Source organism: Phocoena sinus, chromosome 11, assembly GCF_008692025.1.
Source record: "Phocoena sinus isolate mPhoSin1 chromosome 11, mPhoSin1.pri, whole genome shotgun sequence".
In the NCBI taxonomy this organism is placed as follows: domain Eukaryota; kingdom Metazoa; phylum Chordata; class Mammalia; order Artiodactyla; family Phocoenidae; genus Phocoena; species Phocoena sinus.
Window position 1 is genome coordinate 19,419,489 of NC_045773.1, and position 23,152 is coordinate 19,442,640.

At 43.1% G+C, this 23,152-nt stretch overlaps 1 protein-coding gene across 12 annotated transcripts in view; it reads left to right on the forward strand.

Annotated features, from left to right (window-relative positions):
- Positions 1-23,152, forward strand: part of FOXP1 (forkhead box P1) — a 601,805-nt gene that overhangs the window by 437,678 nt on the left and 140,975 nt on the right. For all 12 annotated transcript variants that reach the window (XM_032648540.1, XM_032648545.1, XM_032648541.1 and 9 more), the window contains one exon: positions 12,427-12,525. In XM_032648540.1, the coding sequence (XP_032504431.1) occupies positions 12,427-12,525 (99 nt within the window). The remainder of the gene's footprint in view (positions 1-12,426; positions 12,526-23,152) is intronic.

Below are 23,152 nucleotides of genomic sequence, written 5' to 3' on the forward strand. Positions count from 1 at the left end.
AATAGAGGGTGCTGTGGTTTTCTCAGTGTCTCTCTAAAGAGGATAAGCCAGTGGTTTGAGATCACTGGGGAAGAGGAATCTTTGTTTCCCACAAAATATATCTTCTTATGTATGGGGTAGTGTACTAAGTACAGTTTCCATTAACTAAGCAGTTGTCATGTACAGGTACTGTGCTAAGGATTAGGCATATTTCACATCATCTTGAGAATTTAACCTTTCTGTTCCTGTGTCTCCATCTATGTTAGCTGGGTATAATGATGCCTCAAACGATTGTGAAAATTAGATGAGATTGTGTGTCTATACTGTTTAGTACTTGTCAGGCAATAAACACAGAATTGCAACTTTTATTGTTATCTTCCTCATCCCCAGTGGCCAGGAACCAGAACAGTTTTAAGAATACATTTAATTGAAAATGCAAATCAAAGCCACAGTGAGATGTCACTTCACACCTATTAAAATGGCTCTTATCAAAACGACAAGAAATAACAAGTGTTGGTGCGGATATGGAGGACAGGGAACCCTTGTGCACTGCTGGAGGGAATGTAAATTGGTGCAGCCACTATGGAAAACAGTATGGGAGTTCCTCAGAAGATTAAAAATAGGACTATCATATGATCCAGCCGTCCCACTTCGGGGTGTGTATCCAAAGGAAATGAAATCACTATCTGGAAAAGATATCTGCACCCCCATGTTCATTGCAGCATTATGTACAGTAGCCAAGGTATGGAAAAAACCCAAAGTGTCCATCAATGGATGAATGAGTAAAGAAAATGTGATATACATACGCACGCGCACACACGCGGACACACACACACACACACACACAGAGGAATATTACTAACCCATAAAAAGAAGGAAATCCTGCCATTTTTAGCAACACAGGTAGACCTTAAGAACATTGTGCTAAGTAAAATAAGTCAGACAGAGAAAGACAAATACCATATAATCTCACTTGTATGTGGAATCTAACATGATCAAACTCATAAAAACAAAGAACAGATGGGTGGTTGCCAGAGGTGGGGAATTGGGGAAGTGGGTGAAGCTTGTCAAAAGCTACAAAGATCAGTAAGTTTTGGGGATGTCATGTACAGCACGGTGGCTTAAGTTAATAACACTGTATCGCGTATTCGAAAGTTGCTAAGAGAGTAGATCTTAAAAGTTCTCATCACAAGAAAAAATTGAACCTGTGTGAGGTGACGGATGTTAGCTGAACTTGTGCTAATCATTTCTATATACATGTAATCATGTATATATGTAATCGTTTATATGTATATAATGATGCTGCACACTTAGAACTGTTAGAGTGTTACATGTTAATTACATCTCAATAAAAGTGAGGGGGGGGAAAGCATTCAGAGCAGAAAATCTTCATACAGTTACTCAACACCCACCCCCCACCACTCAAACAAGAAGCAAGCAACTATAGTAGCATGTGAGAATCTACAGTGGATTGAAAAAACAGGGACCAGAAATCCTGCTGGACCTGAAAGCCATGTCTGGTGGGTGGAAAGAGACAGGTCGAACTTAGACAAAGGTGGAGCAGAGACACAGGTGTCCCGGTGTGTGAACTGTAGCTGGACTTCAGTTAAGCTGTGAGAAGAAATCTGTGCTCTCTCAGCTCAGCCTCTCCATTGTTTGCTTTATGAAACGCTCTTCTTGCAAAGGTCCGACCTTGGCTCAGTTGAACCATGGAACGGGGGACTTGTCCCTACTGGGACGTGAAGAAAGGATCAAAATCAGGGGATGATGGTGACAGCATCAGTATCCCCAGAGAAGATGGATGAATCTGGAGAGATAATTATGAGGGAGATTCAGAGATAGCTGGGCTGGTTCATTTCTTCCTGTCTGCCTGCTTGGGGATTGCCACCACAGCAATAGAAACACAGGATGTTACAGGGGTTCACAAGCAGCCCTGGTCCCTTGGGCCCCAAGGGAAGGACTCTGCTGCTTGAAGGAACTGGATTGAGTTTTTAGGAAGAGGTAGAATTTATTACCTTTCAAAGATACCGTTTATTTTTTAACTTCATTGAGATAGGTTTTTCATAAAGAAATGGTATCTATATTAAGGTGTACAACTTGATGTTTTCATGTATATATATATATATATATATATATATATATATACATTGTGAGAAGATCACCACAGTCAAACTCAATGATTCATCCATCACCTCTACATAGTGACCCTTTCGTGTGTATGGTGAGAAGATTGAAGCTGTATCCTCTTAGAAAATTTCTAGCGTACAATACAGTATTATTAAGTGTAGTCACCATGCGGTACATTAGATCCCCAGAACTTATTCATCTCTCACAGCAGAAGGTTTGTGCCCTTTGGCCAATATCTCCCCATTTCCCCTCCCCCCAGGCCCTGGCAACCACCATCCTACTCTCTGCTTCTTTGAATTCAACTCTTTTAGTTTCCACGTGTGTAAGTCAGGTCATGCAGTATTTGTCTGGGAAGGGTAGTGTTTAAATGGAGAAGATACTTGGATGCCATGTAAATGTGGGCAGAGAACATGAAGAAGGGAATTACAGATGTGACTGTGACTCCAAGAGTCCTGGGAATAGGAAGATTTGGTTGAAAAAAAAAAAAGCAAGTCTTTAGTGTGGGCGAAGAGGACAGATGAGTTAGGAAGTGTGGTACCGTGACGAGGCCCTTCCCTTCATCCTGAAGGCATCGGGACGCACGTTCATTCATGCATTTTTGGCTCTGTAGGACCGCGTGTCCCTTTGCCAGAGCTACCCTTGGCCATATTTGGTCTAATCACTGACCTTGGTAGAATGTGAGTATCACGTTTTCAGGAGACAACGTTTGTTTTTGTATTTCTGTCCTAACCACTCACTAGACTTGTGACCTTGGGCAAGTCACCAAACCTCACCATCTTAGTTTTTCCACTTTAAATTGATAATCATAAACCCTTCCCCTGCTTCCCTTAGAAATGTTTAGGAACGAAGAATAAAAGAAAAAGTATAAAGCAACTAACTGGCATAATGCCTGGCACATAGTAAGCAATTCAATACGTTTTTATTTTAGTATTCTAAATGCGGGGAGTTATGACCCTCCACTTGCCCCTGTGTTTCTAGATGTGCCTCATTTCTTAAGTTCTCATACAGGTATGTTCTTCGCTGTTTGCAATAACTGCCTTGCGAAGTGTAAATTACTGGAAAATATGTGGATTTTTTTTTCTATCTAGACTAACTTTGGCCAAGAGTGAGCAGTTCCAAACTTTAGATTCTTAGTCATATTTGGGTCTCCCCCTCTTCTCTTTTCTATTTCTTTCTTTTGTCTTTTATCTCAGCTGGACTTGGTTCTCACTCTTGCTTCTTTGCCCAAAATTCAGCGAAGGAAAGGAAGGTAATTTGTGAAGTGAAGCCTTCTAAGGGTTTATTTCCTGTTAGGGCATCTCGAGCCCTGTTAGGGCTTGTATGGCAAGAAGAAAAGCGGGTACAGCGTCATTTGGCTGATCAGAAACTTAAGTACAGTGTTACGAGCAGAATCACAGAGAATGCTTCTTTATTTTGAGCATGATTCCAGCCCGATTCTTTGGCAGCTTTCAAAGCCTCACTGCAAGGTATGAAAAGATAAGAATCTGGATTATTCATAATGAGAGTTACCGGGCTGCACCCTCATAAAAGGCAATTGCAGAAAACGGCAGGTTAATTCAGTGAGTTAACAGATCCCTTGGATTCATTTAGTCTCGCATTTGACCCCCCCCCCCCCCCCCCCCCCCGTTTTCTACTTTGGGAACTTGGAGGAGGACTGGGCCAGTTTACTTATTCACTTTGGGATACAGTCTGGTCCTTCCTGAAGAAGCGGTAGCGGGTTTGATGCCGCAACCTGCTGAACATTTTAGATACTGTCTAATAAAGCCGACTTCTGTTTTACTAGATGGCAGTGCTGATCTTGCCTCTCCAGTCATGGTACCCCAGGCTGAGGGCTTGTCAACTCTCATGAGCTAGAGAGGCTCAGGCCTGGGCAGTGCTTGAATGGAATCCTTCCAAACACAACTCAGGTACCGGAGACTTGGTGGTGGTGATTCAGCGTCTGGCACTGGGTCCCGCCAGGAGCAGCCAGCCGGGGCCTCAACAAGGTGCTTGGGGGGCCCTATGTTAATAGGTGTTTGGAGTAGGAGCGTGATGGCGGGGCTTCTCTTTCCTCCTCTTACAAGAGACTTCAAACAGACTTTCTGCCTGTTTGTAGCCATCGCACTTATTTCAGCTGATTTTGCAAGAGGATCACAGATACCCTTTTCCTCTTGGCTTGTGAAAGTTCCTAACTTTGACCTTCTTTGGCAGGAGGCATCTTCTGGGCGCCTTACAAATGAAAAAGGTTATTCATAACTGCAAGTGAATATAGGGTTTGCGGACCCTTTTTCTGCTTCCCAGCTTTCCTTTGGGGGTGGGGCTTGTAGCACAATGCCTCCTCCTGTCTACAGCCTTCAGGTATTATTTCTGTGTCCAAGTCTCCTGTGGTAGGTGCATGAGATGGTGTTTGAACCCTGCAGCACTAATGCTGGTGAATCATGGCATGGTGGAAGAACACGGTTGCGTAACTCTGTTCTCCTTCATCCCAGCTCTTCTAAAAATAAAAAATAAAAAAATTAAATGTTTAAAAAAGAAGGAAATGGCATTTGCCATCTTTTCTCCCAAGCAAATATGCTCTAATGGATTGCCTACACACACACACACACACACACACACACTCACTCACTCACACACACTCCCAACCAACCTGTACTCATGTCTTTGCATTATTTGTTAGATTTTAAAGCAAAGAATATATGACTATTAAACGTCATAGCATCCTCTGTGTAGCTTAAGGAACATGAAATCTTGTCAGTAAAGATTTGGGAAACGTGGCATTGGGAGTACATCTAGAGGATGGAGGTTCAAGCTGGTGTGGGACAGTAAAGAAATTGCAGTGGTCCCGGTTGGGGAGGGAATGCTGGGTGGTGGCCTCATCTTTCTCCACCCGCACAGGTGGAGGTGACACTGCTCACGGCCCTGTCTTCTTCTTCAATTAGGACAGCGATGACGATAGGGAACTTTGACTTTTCCGTTTCCTGTCCCTTTTGCTTTTAACTTGAACACGTAGTTTTGGAGAGTCGTAGGAGTGAAAGGGTCTCTGCTCCAGTTTTTCACCATGTCTATCCAGCTGTTGTCTCATAAACTCACTTGCAGAGGCTGTGCAACATTTGGAGAAAGCCATGCCCTCTCTAAATATCGGCTGGAATGCCCTCAAAGTGTAGGACACTTTACAGAGCTGTCAGAACTCTTGAGGATGGGTGATGCTCCGTAGAACCTTTCTCTTCTGGGTCACTGATTCAAATCCGCTGTCCCAAATGATCTAAGGCATTGCTGTCGGCCCCGCCTACTTTTGGGGGTGGAGTCAAGTAAATCAACTACCAATGACTGCTCAGAGTCTACACCCTTATTTGCAGTATCACAGATTAGACCAAAGAGTGACTGGTGCAAAGAGACAATTAAAGGCTCTCTGATGATTTTTTGTTGGTTGTTGTTGCCCTCTGTGTATTAAAGTTCTGATAAAGTATGTTTTTGTTTGTTGTTTACTTGTGTCACCAGTAACATGACTTGAGGGTCTGCTATAGTGCTATCTTTCACTGGGTACCTAATATTTACACAATCGTTAGAATTGGAATCTTTCCTTGGGTGTCTAATATTTTCATATTCATAATCACTGAAATCCCGCTGTGAGATTAGCTCACTTTTCCATTCTCCTGTGATAACCAAGTGCTCTAGTTGTAAATTACATACATATACACATATATATGTATGTGTGTATGTGTATATATACATATGTATGTATATTTGTTTGCATTCTTTTTTTTTTTTTTTTTTTGCGGTACGTGGGCCTCTTACTGTTGTGGCCTCTCCCGTTGCGGAGCACAGGCTCCGGACGCGCGGGCTCAGTGGCCATGGCTCACGGGCCCAGCCGCTCCGTGGCATGTGGGATCTTCCCGGACCGGGGCACGAACCCGTGTCCCCTGCATCAGCAGGGGGACTCTCAACCACTGTGCCACCAGGGAAGCCCTTTTTTTGCATTCTTGTTGGAGAATTCACTGCCTTGGAATGTTGTTGGTTCTGTGCAAATGCTTCTAGTTCTGTCAGCCACCATCATTTCTTTTCTTAAGGTAACCCACAAACCTGCTTTTCATCCTGCACTGGAATGCTTACCGTGTCCAAAGCAAGGGGGTGATGGAGTTTCCCTGCATACTTATTTCTGGGTCTTGCTCCAGAGCAGTTGTCAGATTGGGTTCCATGAGGAGCAATCGTGTTTAGATGGTAGCTAGTTGCTGGAGTTGAACCAAGATAGCAAATTAGCGTAGGGGGAAAAGGTGCTCTGGAGGTGTCTGTAGAGGTTGAGAAATAGAGGAGAGAACATGTCTTCTTTCCTACTAAGCTTCCCATGCAGCTTTTTATTGCTGGCTTTTCCTTCCACCCTCATCTACGCAGTGACTGTTGATTAGCCTGTGAAATTATCTGAGAAACAGGTTTGATCTTGCGGGGTGCGGAGAGTCTAGGAAAAGAAACTAGAGGAAGGGTGGCTGACTCAGAGCTGCCTTTGAAGCTGGAAATGGGACAGCTTCTCGGGGCAGACAGGAAGTCAGCAGCCCTTCTCCACTGGCCAATAGGGAACGTTGAAAACCTCGCACTAGAATGAGATGCACTCTGAACTGCTATAAATGACCTGTGGGAAGAAGAAACATGCGTTCAGCATTCGCAAGTAGTTTGAAATGGTTTCAGATAGAGGAGTACGTGGATGTATTTTGTGTTCCTGTCCCAGTTCCTTCTTAGAAAATCAAAAATGAGTTTGAGCCTTAAGAATAGCTAATTAGTAACATCCTTGCATCTTAGCTCCACTAAAATTATTCTGGCCAAATGATTGAAAGCTCTGTTTATATAAAATTGTGTCCGGTGGAATCTTATGAGAATCTCAGAATACAGATAGCAGCCTAAGACAAGCTGGCAAACTTTTCTTGTAAAGGGCAAGATAGGAAATATTTTAGGCATTTCAGTCTCTGTCACAAGTACTTAACTCTGCTTTGTGGCCTAAAAGCAGCCAGGTGGTACGGAAGCAAATGAAGGTGACTGTGTTCCAATAAAACTTTATTTGTGGACGCTGAAACTTACATTCCATGCAATTTTCACCTCACAAAATATTTTTTTGTTGTTCTCCCAACTGTTTAAATAAGTAGCAACCATTCTTATCTCATGGGCTGGACAAAAACAGGTGATGGGCTGGATTTGGTCCCTGGGCTAAAGTTTGCTGACCCTTGACCTAAAATGCTGCAGTGCCTCATATTTTTTGAAGACCTCCATGTATCAGTACTGACCTCAGGTACTGATCTCATCACCAAGTGTGTTATGTAAAACAAAATTGTCTGTTTTCTCCTACCGGGTTGCTTTCTGTTTGTGTGCGTGTTTACTCACACCATATTTTATGTAAACACATTGGTGTTTCTTAAAATATGGTAAACGTGTTTTTTGAACATTGGCTACCTTGATCAACAATGCCAAACATAGCATACCTCATAGGATGCCTCACCCCCCCAAATATAAGCACCTGCCGTGAACTTGAGATGTAAATAGCTCGAAAGTTACAAACATGCTGATGTAAAATGTAATTTGTAAATAACAGATGGCACGTATTTACAAGGAATGGGAGGCACTGCTGAGAATGAAGTCATCTGGAACCAAAAGAATGGAAGATGTGTCAAAACTGTCCAGGTCCCCAGTCACCATGAAACTAACTAGCATGCTGCCAAACTAGCGACCCAGAGCCCGTCCCCCTGACCTTCTGAGTGCCCAGCTCGGGGTCTGTGGCCTGCTGACCACAAGGAGACTTCAGCCCCTGGGGCAGATCGGGGCATAGATAGCAGCCAAGGCAGAGAGGGAGGCAGTGTATGCCTTGGCTCCTGTTAGCTCACAGGGCCGTTGATTTCGTCTGTTGAAGGACGATAAATGGGATGTGTGCAACTGAGCCGTAAGTGCCTGGTTTTATCACTCGCCTTCACACTGGCATCTTCGAGCTGCATCTTTACTGTAACTCCAGCCTAGCAGTCAAGTACAGCACCGCGTTATCCAGGGCCAGGCAATTGTCACATCTGTTCTAAAGGAAGTGTTGACTCAACCCAGCCCAGGAAACCACCACCAAGAGTAAAAGGTCTCCAGAGATTGGATGGAACCTTTTAAGTTATTTACACAAGCATTTGGCCTGGAACTTGAGTCACAGTTGATCCTTGCTTCTTACAAGGGAAATTCTTTTATTTATTCATATTCTCTCCCCCTCCCTCCCCCTTTCTCTTCCTCTCCCTCTCTCTTTCTCTCTCTCTCTCTCTCTTTCTCTCTCTCTCTCTCTCACACACACACGCACACACACACACACACACACACACACACACAATATCTACTTGAATCTTACTATTCTATAGCTGCTAAAGGATCTACTTGTATCTTCAAACAGGATACCTTAAGGGACATTGCTCCAATCATGATTGAGAAACTGTTATAAAAATAAGAGCAGTCTGTCCTCACTCCTTAGTCGTGTTGGGACACACCTCTGAGGTTCAGGCAGTGGAATCGGAGATGAAAGACCTGAATCTGGTTTTTATGATTTTGATGCATGGAACAGGTAAAAATGGCTATCAAGTCAGCATGTATAGGTAACAAAGTGGACCTAGGTCCCTGGTGCAGTTCCCAAAGGGGATCCCATCAGTCATTACAAAGTTTTTACCGACCAGCAGTGAATATGACGATAAGCGTGTTTGACTCACATGGTAGATGCCTTGAGGGGTGGGATAGGGAGGGTCAGAGGGAGACGCAAGAGGGCGGAGAGATGGGGACATATGTATATGTATAGCTGATGCACTTTGTTATAAAGCAGAAACTAACACACCATTGTAAAGCAATTATACTCCAATAAAGATGTTTTTTTTAAAAAAAGGGATTTGTATTATAACGTCATATACATAGTGTCGTGCGCTAAGGGTCTGTTTCTCTTCTTTTTTTGTGACGATTTAAAATCTAGTTTACAGTGATTTAAATATCATGGGAGTCAGAAAAGCAAATGCCCTTTAGTGATTGATTTCACAGCACTTTATAAGTTCTAATAAATGAGGTTTTAAAATTCTGGCTGAGACCTTAGTTGATTTTTCAGAAGGTGGGGAAGTGTTAGTATGGACCAACTTTGTTCTCATACGCATGATTAGGCCAGGGAATTATTATGGAATAATTCGTAACAATTCATATCAAGATGAATAATTCTTTTTAAATATATATTTTTTAAAGACTTATTTATTTATTTATTTGGCCGTGCCAGGTCTTAGTTGCGACATGCCGAACTCTTAGTTGCAGCACGCAGGATCTATCTAGTTCCCTGACCAGGGATCGAACCCACGTCCCCTGCGTTGGGAGCGCGGCGTCTTATCCACTGCGCCGAGGGAAGTCCCCCAAGATGAATATGTTCTTTGCACTAGGGTTGTCTCTCCATCCCAAATATTTGAAGTTATTTTACCTGTTTGCATTCATTTTGAGGGTGAAATTTGGAGGCCAGTTTATACATCTTCATCATCTGTTCTCTCTTCAGTAGTTTGACTAAAATTTCCCTTGTGTTCGTACAAGTTCCTAAACCTTTTCTGCCCTGTGCTTCTACCTTTAATTATCTTCTTTGGTGTGGCTTTGTCTGAAATGCTGTGAAAGGGCTGGAGTTTGTTACACGATTATGTAATTTGATTTCCCCCGTGTTGGGTCTGAAAAAGATGTTACACACATAAATGACTTTTTTTCCTTCAACCCAGCAGAAAAATTGCAAGGATTCCAGTAGCTAATTTTGAAATGTATAGAGCCAGCTTAGTAAACATTTGTTGCAAACTTAAATTTGAGTCCTCTACTTTATTTTGCTGAAGTGTGTTTGTGAGAACTTGCTCATGGAAGAATAGGTTTGTGTGTATGTACATTTTTTTAAAGGACACTTATTAGTATGTCTTTTGCTTAACTGAGGAGCTCACTGTATAGATTCTCTGAGACTTGAGTACCTGAAAGTTGAGTCCCTGTTCTCCAGGTATTTGGTGAAACGTGGTAAATTATTTCAACAAAGGTTTGGGACTCTGCGGAGTTGCCGCTACTCTGATCTCCTTTGCTTGCTCTGTTTTGGTCTTGAATGCACCTAACTTTTCTCCTCTTCCCCACCGTATCTTTCTCGGCACGATCTTTTCATTGTCATCTACAGACCTTCTGTCTGCCTTTCCAGCCAGCAGCCAGATCCTTCTTGGCTGATCAGTCTATGACTCTGGGAGCTCTGAAGGTAGCACTTAAAATACGTAACAGTTCCCTTTCCTACATTAAAAAGCCATAAAACCTTCATGGAAAATAGCTAAGAGGACGTATACAGTAGGAGGAGAGGCTCTTTGCTCCTGCAGGCACCTTGCAACGGGACTATTTTTCTTATATGATATAAATGAAATCTTCACTCTGCCCACTTTTACACCTACGCATGTACTGAGCGTCTCCAAGGAGACAAGGAAACCCGGAGTCCAGTGATGGTGGTGAATCCTCCTCGGAGACAGCAGGCTGGAGTCTCAGGCAACTCTCCCAGGCGTCTTGGCTTCCAGATGCCCCTCTCAGACAGCCTCTCTTCTCAAGGCTCTTGCAGGCAGGCTTTCTCGAACACGCCTCTCCCTTCCCAGATGAAATAGCCTGTCCGTTCCATCTGAAGGGCTGGTCGTGGTGAGTTCAGTAGACAGAAGGCTACTGAAGGGATAAGAAGGGTGGGTGCAGTAGGGAGGTGAGATCGGAGGGGTCCATCTTTCCCAAGATCTTTTCTTGGTCACCCGTTTCTTTATCTGTGCGTATGTTTCATTTCCTCCCTCTGGACCTCTTAGGCACGAAGCCACCACGCAACCTTACGTAGCGTCTTAAACATATTCTTTGTGACAACGGTACAGTCATGAGCTCGGTTTAGTTAGATTGTCCTTTGAGGAGAAGTACTCCTCTTGCTGATTCAACATTTTTAGACATCTTTTCGTGAACAGTAGCCCCCTTGACCACTCTCATTGCCCTTCCCCTGAGTTTGCTGCATGGGAAACCCCGTACCATCTTGCCTTTCCCCACTGCACCGTGTCACTCTAACTTTTCCTAGAACCATAAACACTGTTCTCTTATGTAAATGACATCTGTTCCTCTTTGAGGAGCACGCTACCGTCATTAGCCCATTTTTCACACTTTCTAAGATTATAGTGTCAGGTCTTTTCGATGCTTTGACCCCGTCTCTGTGTGAATCTTCTTTCAGGCACAAATAATGAGTTATCATGTAGCAATGATTATTGATGTGATCCCCAGTAAATCTTGTTTTGTCTCTAAACTCCAGGCACATCATTTAATGAGCCTTCTCAACATCTTGTCCATATGTACGTTTTTGGTTCTCAGCTGAATTGATTCAAATAATCTAACTTCTCGTGTGATTTTCTAGCACAATGTCTGCAGATTTCAGTGTTCCGTGGCCAGTCCTGCTGTCCTCTTTGGAAAGGTGGGGCTAGCAGTTATTCCTGTTAAGTCCTTTGTCCCTGAATGACTGCATGAGGGTTTATTGATGACACACTTTTTTATTTGAGCTTTCAAAAAAGATTGGTCAGTCATTGGTCAGTGTTCTGCCTTTGGAGGAGTCTCGTTTTCTCCTCTGGTTTTATCTCCAGTCGATAGCACCTCCCCAGTTTCTAGCTTTAAATAAAAAACAGCCCATGGTGTAAGCTCAGAAGGACCCATGTGTGTTTGACACAGTCAGTTTTATTCACAAGCGTGTAAGGTACCCTTTGAGTGGACTTAGGGGTCACATTGGCCAAGATTTTTTCTTACGTAGTCCATCAAGGTCACCCTGTTTTGATCTCCCTTCACAAATAACTTCACCCACAGTGTGGTCCACCACTTAGCTTTTCCTCTTTATTTGGACTCAGATGAGCTGAAAGTGTTACTTTCAACTCGAGTTGCCTAGCTCCCACGAGAAGAATTGGAGGAGTATGAAGGTACCTTTGAAAGGAGCCCTTCATTGTCTCCGAAGTCTCTGGCTTTGCCCAGGTTCCTGCTGGCCTCTCTCTGCCCTCCTTCCTCAAAGTCCCAGTCATTCATACTGCCTTTCATGTCAGATTTATGGTAGGAATCGAGTGTCTGCTCAGATGCACTGCTAGGCCTGAGGAACTGTGGATGGAATTGGCGAACTCTAAGAAAATGTAAACACATTCTGGAAAGTTTTCCAACTTAGACTGGTGGGAAGTTTGGTTTGCTGTTTCTTTTGCCCGGAAATGGAAAAGTCAAGATCTCATCCTCATGTGTCCTTCCTAGAATACTTTTTTGCGAAGGAGGCCCTGAACCTGTGTAGTAACACAAACGTTTTCCTTCCATTTTTCCTTCCAGGCACTTCAAGTGGCAAGACAGCTTCTTCTCCAGCAGCAACAGCAGCAAGTTAGTGGATTAAAGTCTCCCAAGAGGAATGACAAACAACCAGCCCTTCAGGTAGCAAGTCTTTTTTTTTTCTTTTTTCTTCTTTTTTTTCCTTTAAGTTGATGATACACTTTGGGACAGCCGATAAGCCATTCAGAAGTGGATTGTGTTGAGAATTGCAAATCCCGTAAGGAAATCTTCTGCCAAAAAAGTTCATTTTTTTTGTTTAACACTAGAACATGACATTTGGGGGGCAAATGTCTCTTCAACCAACACTTTTGTTGTTGGGAGTAAACAAATCTAATGGGACACTTTACTCGGAGGCTGAGGAGTTGTTGGCATGGGTTGCTTATTAGGCAGTGTGGCTTACCAATGAGGAAAAGTCCATAGTACTCACATATGTCACTCATTCTCTTGTGATCTGTCTGGAAATGGGACACACACACGTGCGCGCGTGCGCGCGCGCGCGCGCACACACACACACACACACACATACACACACACACGTTACTTTAGTGCAGTGGTTTTCAGCCGGAGTGCTTTTACCCCTCAAAGCACAGTGGGCAGTGTCTGGAGACATTTTCGGTTCTCACAACTTCGGGGGAATGGGTGCTACTGGCATCTAGTAGAGGGAGACCGGGGAGGCTGCTAACATCCTACAACGCACAGGAAAGTATATCCCACAAGAGAGAATTATTCAACACAAAATGTCAATACTGTCAGGAACGTACGGGGATTAAGGAAGATACAGTATCTTTAATACACCTAGTAATGAATGTAATACCTACTCCATTATTCACTGGCTGTTTTCCAAATATTTCTGAATCATTAATAAAGATTGGCAAGCATTTTTTTATGTAAAGATACTCCAAAAGACTGTTTTAGCAGCTTCTCATTTCAGGCACATTGAGGGCAGGGTTTAGTGGAGTGGAAGGAGTGAGTTCATAAAAATCTACTCTGAATCTTTGACTTGGAGTAGAAAATTGTCATAGACATTTTAAAGAAACTTGACGTGGAGTATCCCATGCTCCATCCCACGCTCCCATCCAGTACAGGGAGGGCACTTGCAGGTACCAAGTGGCTCAACTACTTTCATAGCTAAGAGTGGGCATCCCCCCAAATGGGAAGCAAAGATGAGTTTGCTTTCTGGAGAGGAGTTTGTAAGTGGGAGCTGGTGGGTATAACTTGATGCCGATTAAGATGATCACAAGGTCAACCGAAATTCTAGCTTGGGTTGACTTTTCTCAGATCAGAGAGAACCAGTATACCAGCACCCAAATTATCCTACAAAGATCAAACTGACCTTGGGCCACACGTTCTGGTTGCTTCTACGTCTGCTTGGAAATTGTCACCGTCTAGAGGAAGTTCAGCGTGATAGTAGTAGCACTTTACTGGCAGAGTTGAATGACAATGTGCATTGTTTACTAACACTTCCAAAAGCATTTTATTTGGTCAGCCACCACCAACCCGTATGCCTTTTCATGTGTGTGAATGCTGGGGACACTTTTAATGAGGTCCAGTGCCACTGAGGTCCCATGTCAGGTGCTATAAGCAGTGCTTTGTTGTGCAGATGTCTTAAGAACAGCTCTGGAGGATGAAATATGACTGTGTTGACCTTTCAGCTGTGAGCTTATTTGTCAGGATTCAAGTAAGTTGAAAGGATCAAACTGAACAGTTTCCGTAGTCAGACTGGGAATTGTGCTTCAGAGGTCAGCAGCGGAGGCCACATTGCAGATTCCAGAACATAGCCAATTGTTGGTACATATTAAAGTACTGGGGCATCTCCTGCAGACAGAGACACAATTAAAATTCTAATTTATTAATGTATACAGGGAGCTAGCCCAGCCTGTCATTCAGTGATTCAAATGACTGTCCGTTCTTTTTGCCTCCCCCTTGGAGCTCTCACAGCCTTAAAAATACTATGAGTCCTCTTGAATTTATCAGACCTCGAATGCGTTGGAAAAATAACAATATGTTATTCGGGGACAGAATCTCACATATCGTAGTGCTTTGGTTAGAGAGAATTTTCAAAAAGGACACACGTACGTGGTCTAATGAACTGCTCTTCAGTATTGAATATCATTTGTAATCTTTTAGACTAGACGTATTTTCTAGATGCTTTGTAAAAAACATAGGGCGGGCTTCCCTGGTGGCGCAGTGGTTGAGAGTCCGCCTGCCGATGCAGGGGACACGGGTTCGTGCCCCGGTCTGGGAGGATCCCACATGCCGCGGAGCAACTGGGCCCGTGAGCCATGGCCGCTGAGCCTGCGCGTCTGGGGCCTGTGCTCCGCAACAAGAGGGGCCGCAACAGTGAGAGGCCTGCGCGCCGCGATAAAGAGGGGCCCCCGCTCGCCACAACTAGAGAAAGCCCTCGCACAGAAACGAAGGCCCAACACAGCCAAAAATAAAAATAAAAATAAATAAATAAATAAATAGAAATATAGTAAGCCCATTACATGTTAACACAGATAGCATATTAAAAAAAAAAAAAAAAAAAACTTTAAAAAACATAGGGCATTTTTAGGTAACTTCTTTTCCAAGGTGAGTGAAGTTCCTTTAGGGCTAAATATATGAAGTCAAGTTTTAGGGGGTTTCCTTTGGAGGGCTCTTCTTCTTCTTGCCCGTTACAAGTCTTTTAGCCCCCAGGAGAGTATGATACAGAGGGCTTTGTTTTTCTTGGCAAAGGACAGCGTCAAAACCAGCCTAACGCATTCTGCGGAGCGCTTCAGTCTGTATGAAAAGTGTGGGACGAGGGGGCCATCTTGGATGCTGGTTTTGCTAAAGAAGATGTTTTGAGTCCTTCCCTGCCCCCTCAGTGGGAGAGTTGACAAGCAAAGAATTTAGACCAGTCTTAAGAGTTGATTCCGGGGTTGGGTGGAGGGGAGAGTTGGTTGACTTGTGTGTGTGTATGTGTGTGTGTGTGTGTGCGCGCGCGCGCACGTGTGTGTGTCTGTACGTACGTGTGTACACACATGCAAGTGCATCGTAGACTGTTGTCTCCTCAGCTGCCTGGTAGGGTCCTGCAAATTCACTAAGTTTTATTGGGTTGGCTGGCCTTCCACAAACAGAGAGGAAAAATTACGAACCTAGGCCACATGGCATATTACCTTGTTATAAAAATACTTAGGTAGACCTGGTGATTCATGGAAGGAATAACCTTCACATTTAAATCTATCTTGTCGAGCCATGTCCTTGCTGGGGCATCTCAGCCAGAGCGGCTCTGACATGAAAGGGAAATCCTACAGCAAATCTTAACAGTGTGGTGTTCATCTCTGATCTCCTTACCCTTCCTTCTACACCGAGAGACCTATTTTAGCAAATTTCAGATCTTCCGCATAGAGGAAGGCTTGACAGGGAAGAAGGATTTGATCTGCTGATAGCTTGAGGAAAAAAAAAAAAAAGAAAGAAACCCAAATCCCCAAATATACTGTGACTCATATTTTAAGCAAATCTCACACTTCCCTGCTTTATGTTTGGCAGTGCTCTCCAGTTTCAGAGGCTGATGATACAAACAAAAGAAAATGGAAAGTTAGAGGAGGCTATAAGTGGTTACTCGACAGAGATCATAAAATGTAGTCAAACATCACCAATTTGGACTAATTTCAGCGAAATGAGAGTAAATAAGTGAGACGTGACGCTCTTTGCAAATACACATACTGAACTAAATCCGAACTGGTCGTGTTCTTGGGTGACACTGTAGTTTATGGTGAAGGCATGAATTGGGGACAGATATTGCTTCTGAAGTTCTTGAAAAATATCCTACTTAGTAACCTAAATAGCTCCTTACTTGGTCTATTAATTTGCTTTGCAAATTTTTTTATGAATGGTACAAGTGAAAATTGGAAATTGGCCCCGTGATAAATTCAGCTTCAGAAGGATCTGAATTAATTAAATGCAACTCAGTGAACGTTTCTAGAACTCCCACAGCTTGCAGGGCATCAAGCTGCTGTTCAGAGATGTAAAAATGTCTAGGAGACCAAACCCTGCCTGCAGGATGCTTGAGCTGTGAAAGAATTAACCAGGTTTTGCCACAGAAAGAAAATTATATGTGAGTAAAAATAGTAGGCTTCCTTTTATAAATATTTATATACTTCTGAAGATTGCTAAAACAAGTGAAATAAATGCTTCACAGTGCAGGTGCGCTCATAACCTCGAAGATGTGTAACTTTCCCGGCTGAAGATTAATTTGTGAGCAATTTTATTGATCACATTTTGGAACTTTGACCACCGTTTCTGGGTAGTCGTTCATTTGGGTTCTCTAAGCATTTTAGTTGTTGGCACAAGGACATAAACTGGAAGGAAATCAAATGACACGTTTTCTCCTAAGAAAGTAAAAGTACATGTGTATTCTGGCAGCATTCAAGTTAAGAAAGAAAGTAAACCTTGTGTGTTGCTTACCGAGGAGAGCTGACCACCATTTCAGGCCGTGTAGAAGGAATTTGAGCTTGAAAGCAGTCATCTGATACTTTTCTCTCCTGTCCCATCCCCTCCTTCCAAGGTTATCTCATGTGCAAGCCCCTCACACAAGGGGGCCGTTTCACTGGAAGGAGGGCTGGTGGAATTCACTGGAAGGGTCTGCCTTTTCTTCCGGTTGGAAGCTCAGGATGGTAATGAGGACTCCTGCTTTAAGTGGAGGAAGTTAAAATGCAAGATTCAGCAGGTGTTTTTTTCCACATTTTTATTTGCAGTTATATAAAACGTGCTTTAGGCAGCATTTTGCTTGGCATTAATGCCACATACAATCTTAGTACCTAGTCTCATTTCCACGTTATTCACTGAGGAATAAACTGGTAAGAGGAAACCTTTAAAGGAAACTACGATTTTGTGGTGGATAGTGAAATGGAATGGTTTGGAAATACTGATCCTTAAAAGATATCCCTATGTGCTGAATTAGTAAAGTGCATAATAGTTCAGGAGAGGGAGGCAGATTTTTTTTTTCTGGATGTTTGCAGTTAACATTGTCTAGAATGTGCATCCCTGGCATGAGATTGATATGAAGTGTTGACATTTTGGTACCTTTTAAGATTTCGTTGTTATCACACAAGTTTGGAGAATCCCCAAAGCCTCAAAAATAAGTCTGGATGAGAACCGATAAAATAGAAATGATGCTTTAAAATGGTTATCAAGTCTTTCCGATTATGCGCACCGTTAAGAATATGATAGAAACAGGATCCCCTCCTAGAAGAACGCACGTGCACACAGAATTTTGTGTCAAGGGTTTCATGAAGCTCAAGAAGTCCATCTGTTTGCCCAGGTTCAATACTGTTGCTGGAAAAATTTTTTTTTTTCCAAAATAATGTGTTTTGTCCTTGCCACCAGAGTCCTCATGTGAGTTGTGATACGATGAGTTCCCTCATTTTTGCTTTTCAACTTCAGCTGTATGTAAGGTGATCCTGTGTCTGCCCAGGACAACCTTAGCCTATGCCTGTTGACTGAGTGTATTTATTAATAACTCTCACTCTTAAAAGTATCCCAGGGCTTCCCTGGTGGCGCAGTGGTTGAGAGTCCGCCTGCCGATGCAGGGGACACGGGTTCGTGCCCCGGTCTGGGAGGATCCCACATGCCGCGGAGCGGCTGGGCCCGTGAGCCATGGCCGCTGAGCCTGCGCGTCCGGAGCCTGTCCTCCGCAACGGGAGAGGCCACAACAGTGAGAGGCCCGCGTAACGCATAAAAAAAAAAAAAAGTATCCCAGTTTGGACGTTTAATTATATGGTCACTTTGCTTACACGCATCTAAACATTAAAATGCAAATGTGATGCTGCTCTTTGAAGTGTGAGCGTGTGTTTGTCACCACGTGCTTATGTCCCTGTCTGCAAAGATAGTTAAGGTTTATGGACCAGCCCCATGGCTGCTCTGTGGTGTAGAACTATCGTGAACCATTCTATGGATGAGGAAAAGTGAAACTTCCGAGAGGTTAAGTGACTTGCTACAGAGCACACAGGCGGTGACAACGCCAGGCTGGAAAGCCAGGTGTTTTAAGACCACCGAAAACCAGTGTGTTATCAGGAAGTTAATTACTGCTTCTCCTTCAACGTGTATTTACTCAGCATCCACTGAGTGCCATGTTTTCCATCAATAAGCAAATTATTGTATTTTTCATAGCGTAAGCAAAACTAAAGCCCAACCAGCAGAAACCAATTTCCACTGTAAATATCTGGATTTCAATTAAGAGGAATAAGATCTGCATAATTATCCCAATTGTCGCTGTGTGTGTGTGTGTGTGTGTGTGTGTGTGTGTGTGTGTGTGTGTGTGTGTATCACAGCAGCGAACAAGGGCAAAGAAAACGTTATTTCTTATTCTCTAGCCTGAAATGCTCCTGTGAGCTTCCATGTGCTGGAACGTGGAAATAGTATGTTATGATCATTGTTGGGGCTAGGAGGTTGGGAGGAAGAGGGGGAAAAAAAAAGCATACTTGACTGGTCAAAAATGTGTAAATTGCTGACAAAATGACACATGTAATTAAGAGTGCTCCTACCATTTTACCTTGTGGTTTACACCTCCAGTGTTGAAAAAGAGAGCAACTCCCACCTTGCTAATTACCGTTATCACTGAAATGCTAGGGTTGGAGTCATTAGTTCCATGTGCATTTAATTAGAGGAAGGCTGAAATTGGATTTAACTTATTACTTTTTCATGGATCACTTTCTTGTCATCACTTCAAATTGGATTGCAGCCCCAGGTAACTAATTATGAGAGCCACAAGATCAAGAGTGAAAAAAAAGGTAATTAGGACTAACACTGTCGGACCCTTGCTGGTCGTCCACTTGTGCTTCGGGAAAAGGGGGAAAAAAAAAAAAAAAAAAGAAAACCAGACCAAGCTGTATTTGGTAGTATTACAGATTAGGGAGTAAGAAGTGTGTACAGTTGCCGAGCATCATGGAAGTCTGCCACCACCCAGAGTGGTTTCTCTGATAGACAACTGAGTTGAATATGTCAAGTCGACGTGGTTCCACAATCAGATCCCTAATACCTCGATTAAACTTGTAAAAGCAACAGATTGCTTGTAGGTATGAGGCATCTCAACAACTGTGTCGTCTGAGGCCTCACGTACGTGATTACAACAAAGCTGTCAAGATGCCTCTGAGCCAAAGTATGGAATATTTTAAGTACAGGGAGTTAGAATTGAATGAACGTATTAACGTTCCAGAAACATCATTCATATCTGACAGGAAGACATATCAGTCGGCACAACAGTAAGGTTTAGGGTTTATATATCAGGAATTTTCGTCAGAGTTTCCAGCCGACCGTTTACTTTGCTTCTGGTAGTTTCCCCACCCCGCCCCAATGTTGTGGATGGGCTTGCTGACGTTCTGTTTCTCCTTCCGCCCCCGTCGAAAATGCTTTAAAACAAATGATATTGTTTCCATGTGCAGAGCAGAATTCAGAACTGCAAGCAATCAATTTTATTGACATCGTCTGAAAAAAATGTTGATGACAGTTGGAGGATGTGAAAGGATTGGATTTTTAAAGTTGCCAGTGCTAAGTGTGGCCAAAAAAAAAAAAAGAAAGAAAGAAAGAAAAAAAAAAAAGAAATGTAATCTCATTAAAAAAAAAAAAAAAAAGCCTCTAAGTTAGACTCTCCTAAGAAGGGCTTCTTCTTTGGTAGACGGTGATAGCATGATGAGAAGTCTTGCTATCAAGCCTGCTGGTTGCCTTGACCGGGGAAAGAAGCTTCCCAGAGAAGTGAATCACCAAGCAAAGATGGCTAGAGTTTTCTTAAGTTGTTTAAACTTTGTTTTAATGTTCTGTTAATGTAAGCAAATAATCATGATTCCGTCTTGGGTGACTTTCAAACCTGGGTAAGTGAGGCTTGCTCGTCATTTTCCAAGGAGTCTAGGGAAGTGTAGACCGTGATGTGCCCACCCAACAGAGGCCAGACCATGCATATTCCCGAAGTGAGAAAATACTCTTCCTGGAATTATGAGTCCTTTTCCTGTGTGAACCTTCTAAGCAAAATCTCAAGACCCAAAATAGTAATCATCAAGCCTAATGCAGAAAATTAAAGGGTTTTTTTGGTGGAACATCTTAAGTTGATTTAGAATTTTTGTACACAATATTCGTCTGTGGTTGAAAGGGGCCATGCCGAGGTCAAGTGATGTAGTGTTTTCCATTTTTCCATATGAGCCTCACAGTGTGTGATAAAAGCAAACTCCTTTATTTTGTAAGTCTGCAGGAATTTCTGATGAAGTGCAGAGGTCACGTTCCCTGTCAATTTGAGTAGCCAGCATTTTTTAACTACTGTTTTTTTCTTCCTTTTTTGTGTGCCTTTTCTTCCCTCCCCCCACCTCACCAGAAACCATGGCACTTTTCTGACACATGCACAGTGAAGTCCTCCAATCTGAAACTCATTAGCACACAGCATTGGACCCTGTCCAGTGGTTAGAAAATTTCCTGAAGCCTAGAATAACAGCATTTGGTGCAAGCACCAAGGACCAGAAGTGACAATGGGGGTAGTCGAGCTCGCCTGGCGCCCTGCCCAGTCGGGAAAGCCAGCTGACCATGCAACCCAGTGAGACAGAGGTCGTGCACGTGGGATGGGCTAGAAAAGATTGGTCCTTAGAGAAACGTGCTTCTGAAATCCCAGGGCAATATCTTCTTTCCCTACACTTATTATTTGAGTTGGGGTGGAGGTATTTATCAGCATTAGCTGCAGGAACATGAAAGCAAGCAATTAGAGAAATTGGATGAAAACCAGTTGCTACAAGGTAATATTTTTGACTTCTGTCGCTATTGGGCATTGCGGAACCTACGGATTTCATTCATTCAGACTTTGTTCACTGAACCTCACTATATCCAGGTAACAGGACCTAGATGGAACCCTTGCCCTAACACTAGAAAAAGGACACGATTCACCGTGGTTCAGGATACTTTAGGCCAGGTTTTCAAACAGGAAACTGAGTCCCAGAAATATAACAGTAATAATATTAAAAAGCAAACACTTAAATTGTACTTTCTAGGAACCAGCTACTGTGCAATAACCGGATGAGGGTAAATTCTATTATTATTCCCGTTTTGCAGATGAAGAAAGTGGGGCATAGAGAAATTAACTCGCTCAGGGCCAAACCATTGACAAGTGGCAGAGCTGGGATTCCAGCCCAAACAGTCCAGCTCAGGAATCTGTGCTCTTATCCGTTACATTGTGCCTCTTCTCCCTGAGCTGCCACCTGGGCCTCACAAACAGGGACAGAGGATGGAATGGAATCAGAGTTGCTGATGCTGAATGCCTGTCACTAACCACTAGACCACACCGTCTCCTAATTTGGACATATGTACGGGCATATTTGAAAAATAGTGCTTGCGCTTGAAATATGCACTTTCTAAAGGGAAATGACGCTTGGGAAAGAGAGGAAAGACGGGTATTACTCAAAGCTTGCAGACAACTCTGCAAGTAATTGTCTAAAGGCAGCCGCTGAAATTGAGAAGCAGTTTGGAAAATGTACAGTTTGGGAAATTTGTGTACCGATGTAATTACGGTAGTTGTGAGTTGATGTCATGCCTAGTAACTGTTTTTGTATTGCTTGGGCCTTTGTTACTGAGCTGTGATATCATGAGCGAACTATTATAAACATAGCATGGATATAGCATGCTTGTGTAACAAAAGATCGGGAACTTTTATTAAGTTTGTTTTCCTTGTCATATTGTAAAAATTTATTATGTGTACTGTGTATATTAGAAACAGATTTGGGTAATTCTGTCTAAATGAAGTCATCCTGGCTATTTCCAGACTGTCTGTTTTTGGTTGTGAATAATTTTCATACATCAGATGGTTGTCATATTTAGTCGCTCTCAAAATTTTAAAGAGAACATATCCCATTCTGAACTTTGGGTGGACTTCGGCCGCCTTGCTGTTGCGATTGTTTGAGTTAGAAATTGTTGCGCAGTAAGTTACAGAGACTGAATGCTAGTCATTTCTGAGGGGTCTAGGGCTGCTGACTTCTATTCATAACTTTTCCCCTTTCATCAACCGAACAGATTTTTAACTACTTAAGTAGTAGAATTTAAAGCTGCCAGGACACAGTTGGGCAAAGACTGCCAGCCCTTGTCCTTTTATGTTACATCCCACTGAGGAAATTTGGTAAACATTCAAGCAGACAGAGCTCAGCATTTATCGGTGTTCATGGTAAAATGTGGATTTTAAACGGGTGGTTGAAAAACGCTGGATGACTCAACCCCTCCCAGCTCTTCTGTAGCTCCTTCTTTTGCTGTCAAGCTTTTAGAACCTGAATATTCTGTCTGCTGCTTCAACTTTTTTTTTTTTTAATTAGTCACTTTCCTTGCTAACCTCCCCCCAAATCTGGCTTTTCCCCTCATCGTTTTCTTGAATGTTATTGTCACTAAGTTCCGTGCCCATGTCTCCATCCCTATGTCAACTTGTCTGACTTTGTAGCAGCCTTCGGCTGACTCGTCTTCTTGGAAATCGCCTTCTTTGAAACTTCTTGAATTCAGTGCCCTCTGGTCCTCACCATTCTCTTTCTGCTTCCCACTTCTCCTCTGGAACCCAAGTTCATTCCTTTCCTGAAGTTCGGTCCCTTGGATCTTCTGCAATAGCACTTCCGTCTTCTTTGCTTGTTCTTGGACCTCTGCACCCGTGACTCCAAGCGTGTCTGCACCCCTCATGGCTCTCTCTCTTAGCTCACCCTCACAGCAATGTCCATCATCTCTAATCCAGTTGATCACTTTTGTCACCAGGCCCTGTTAG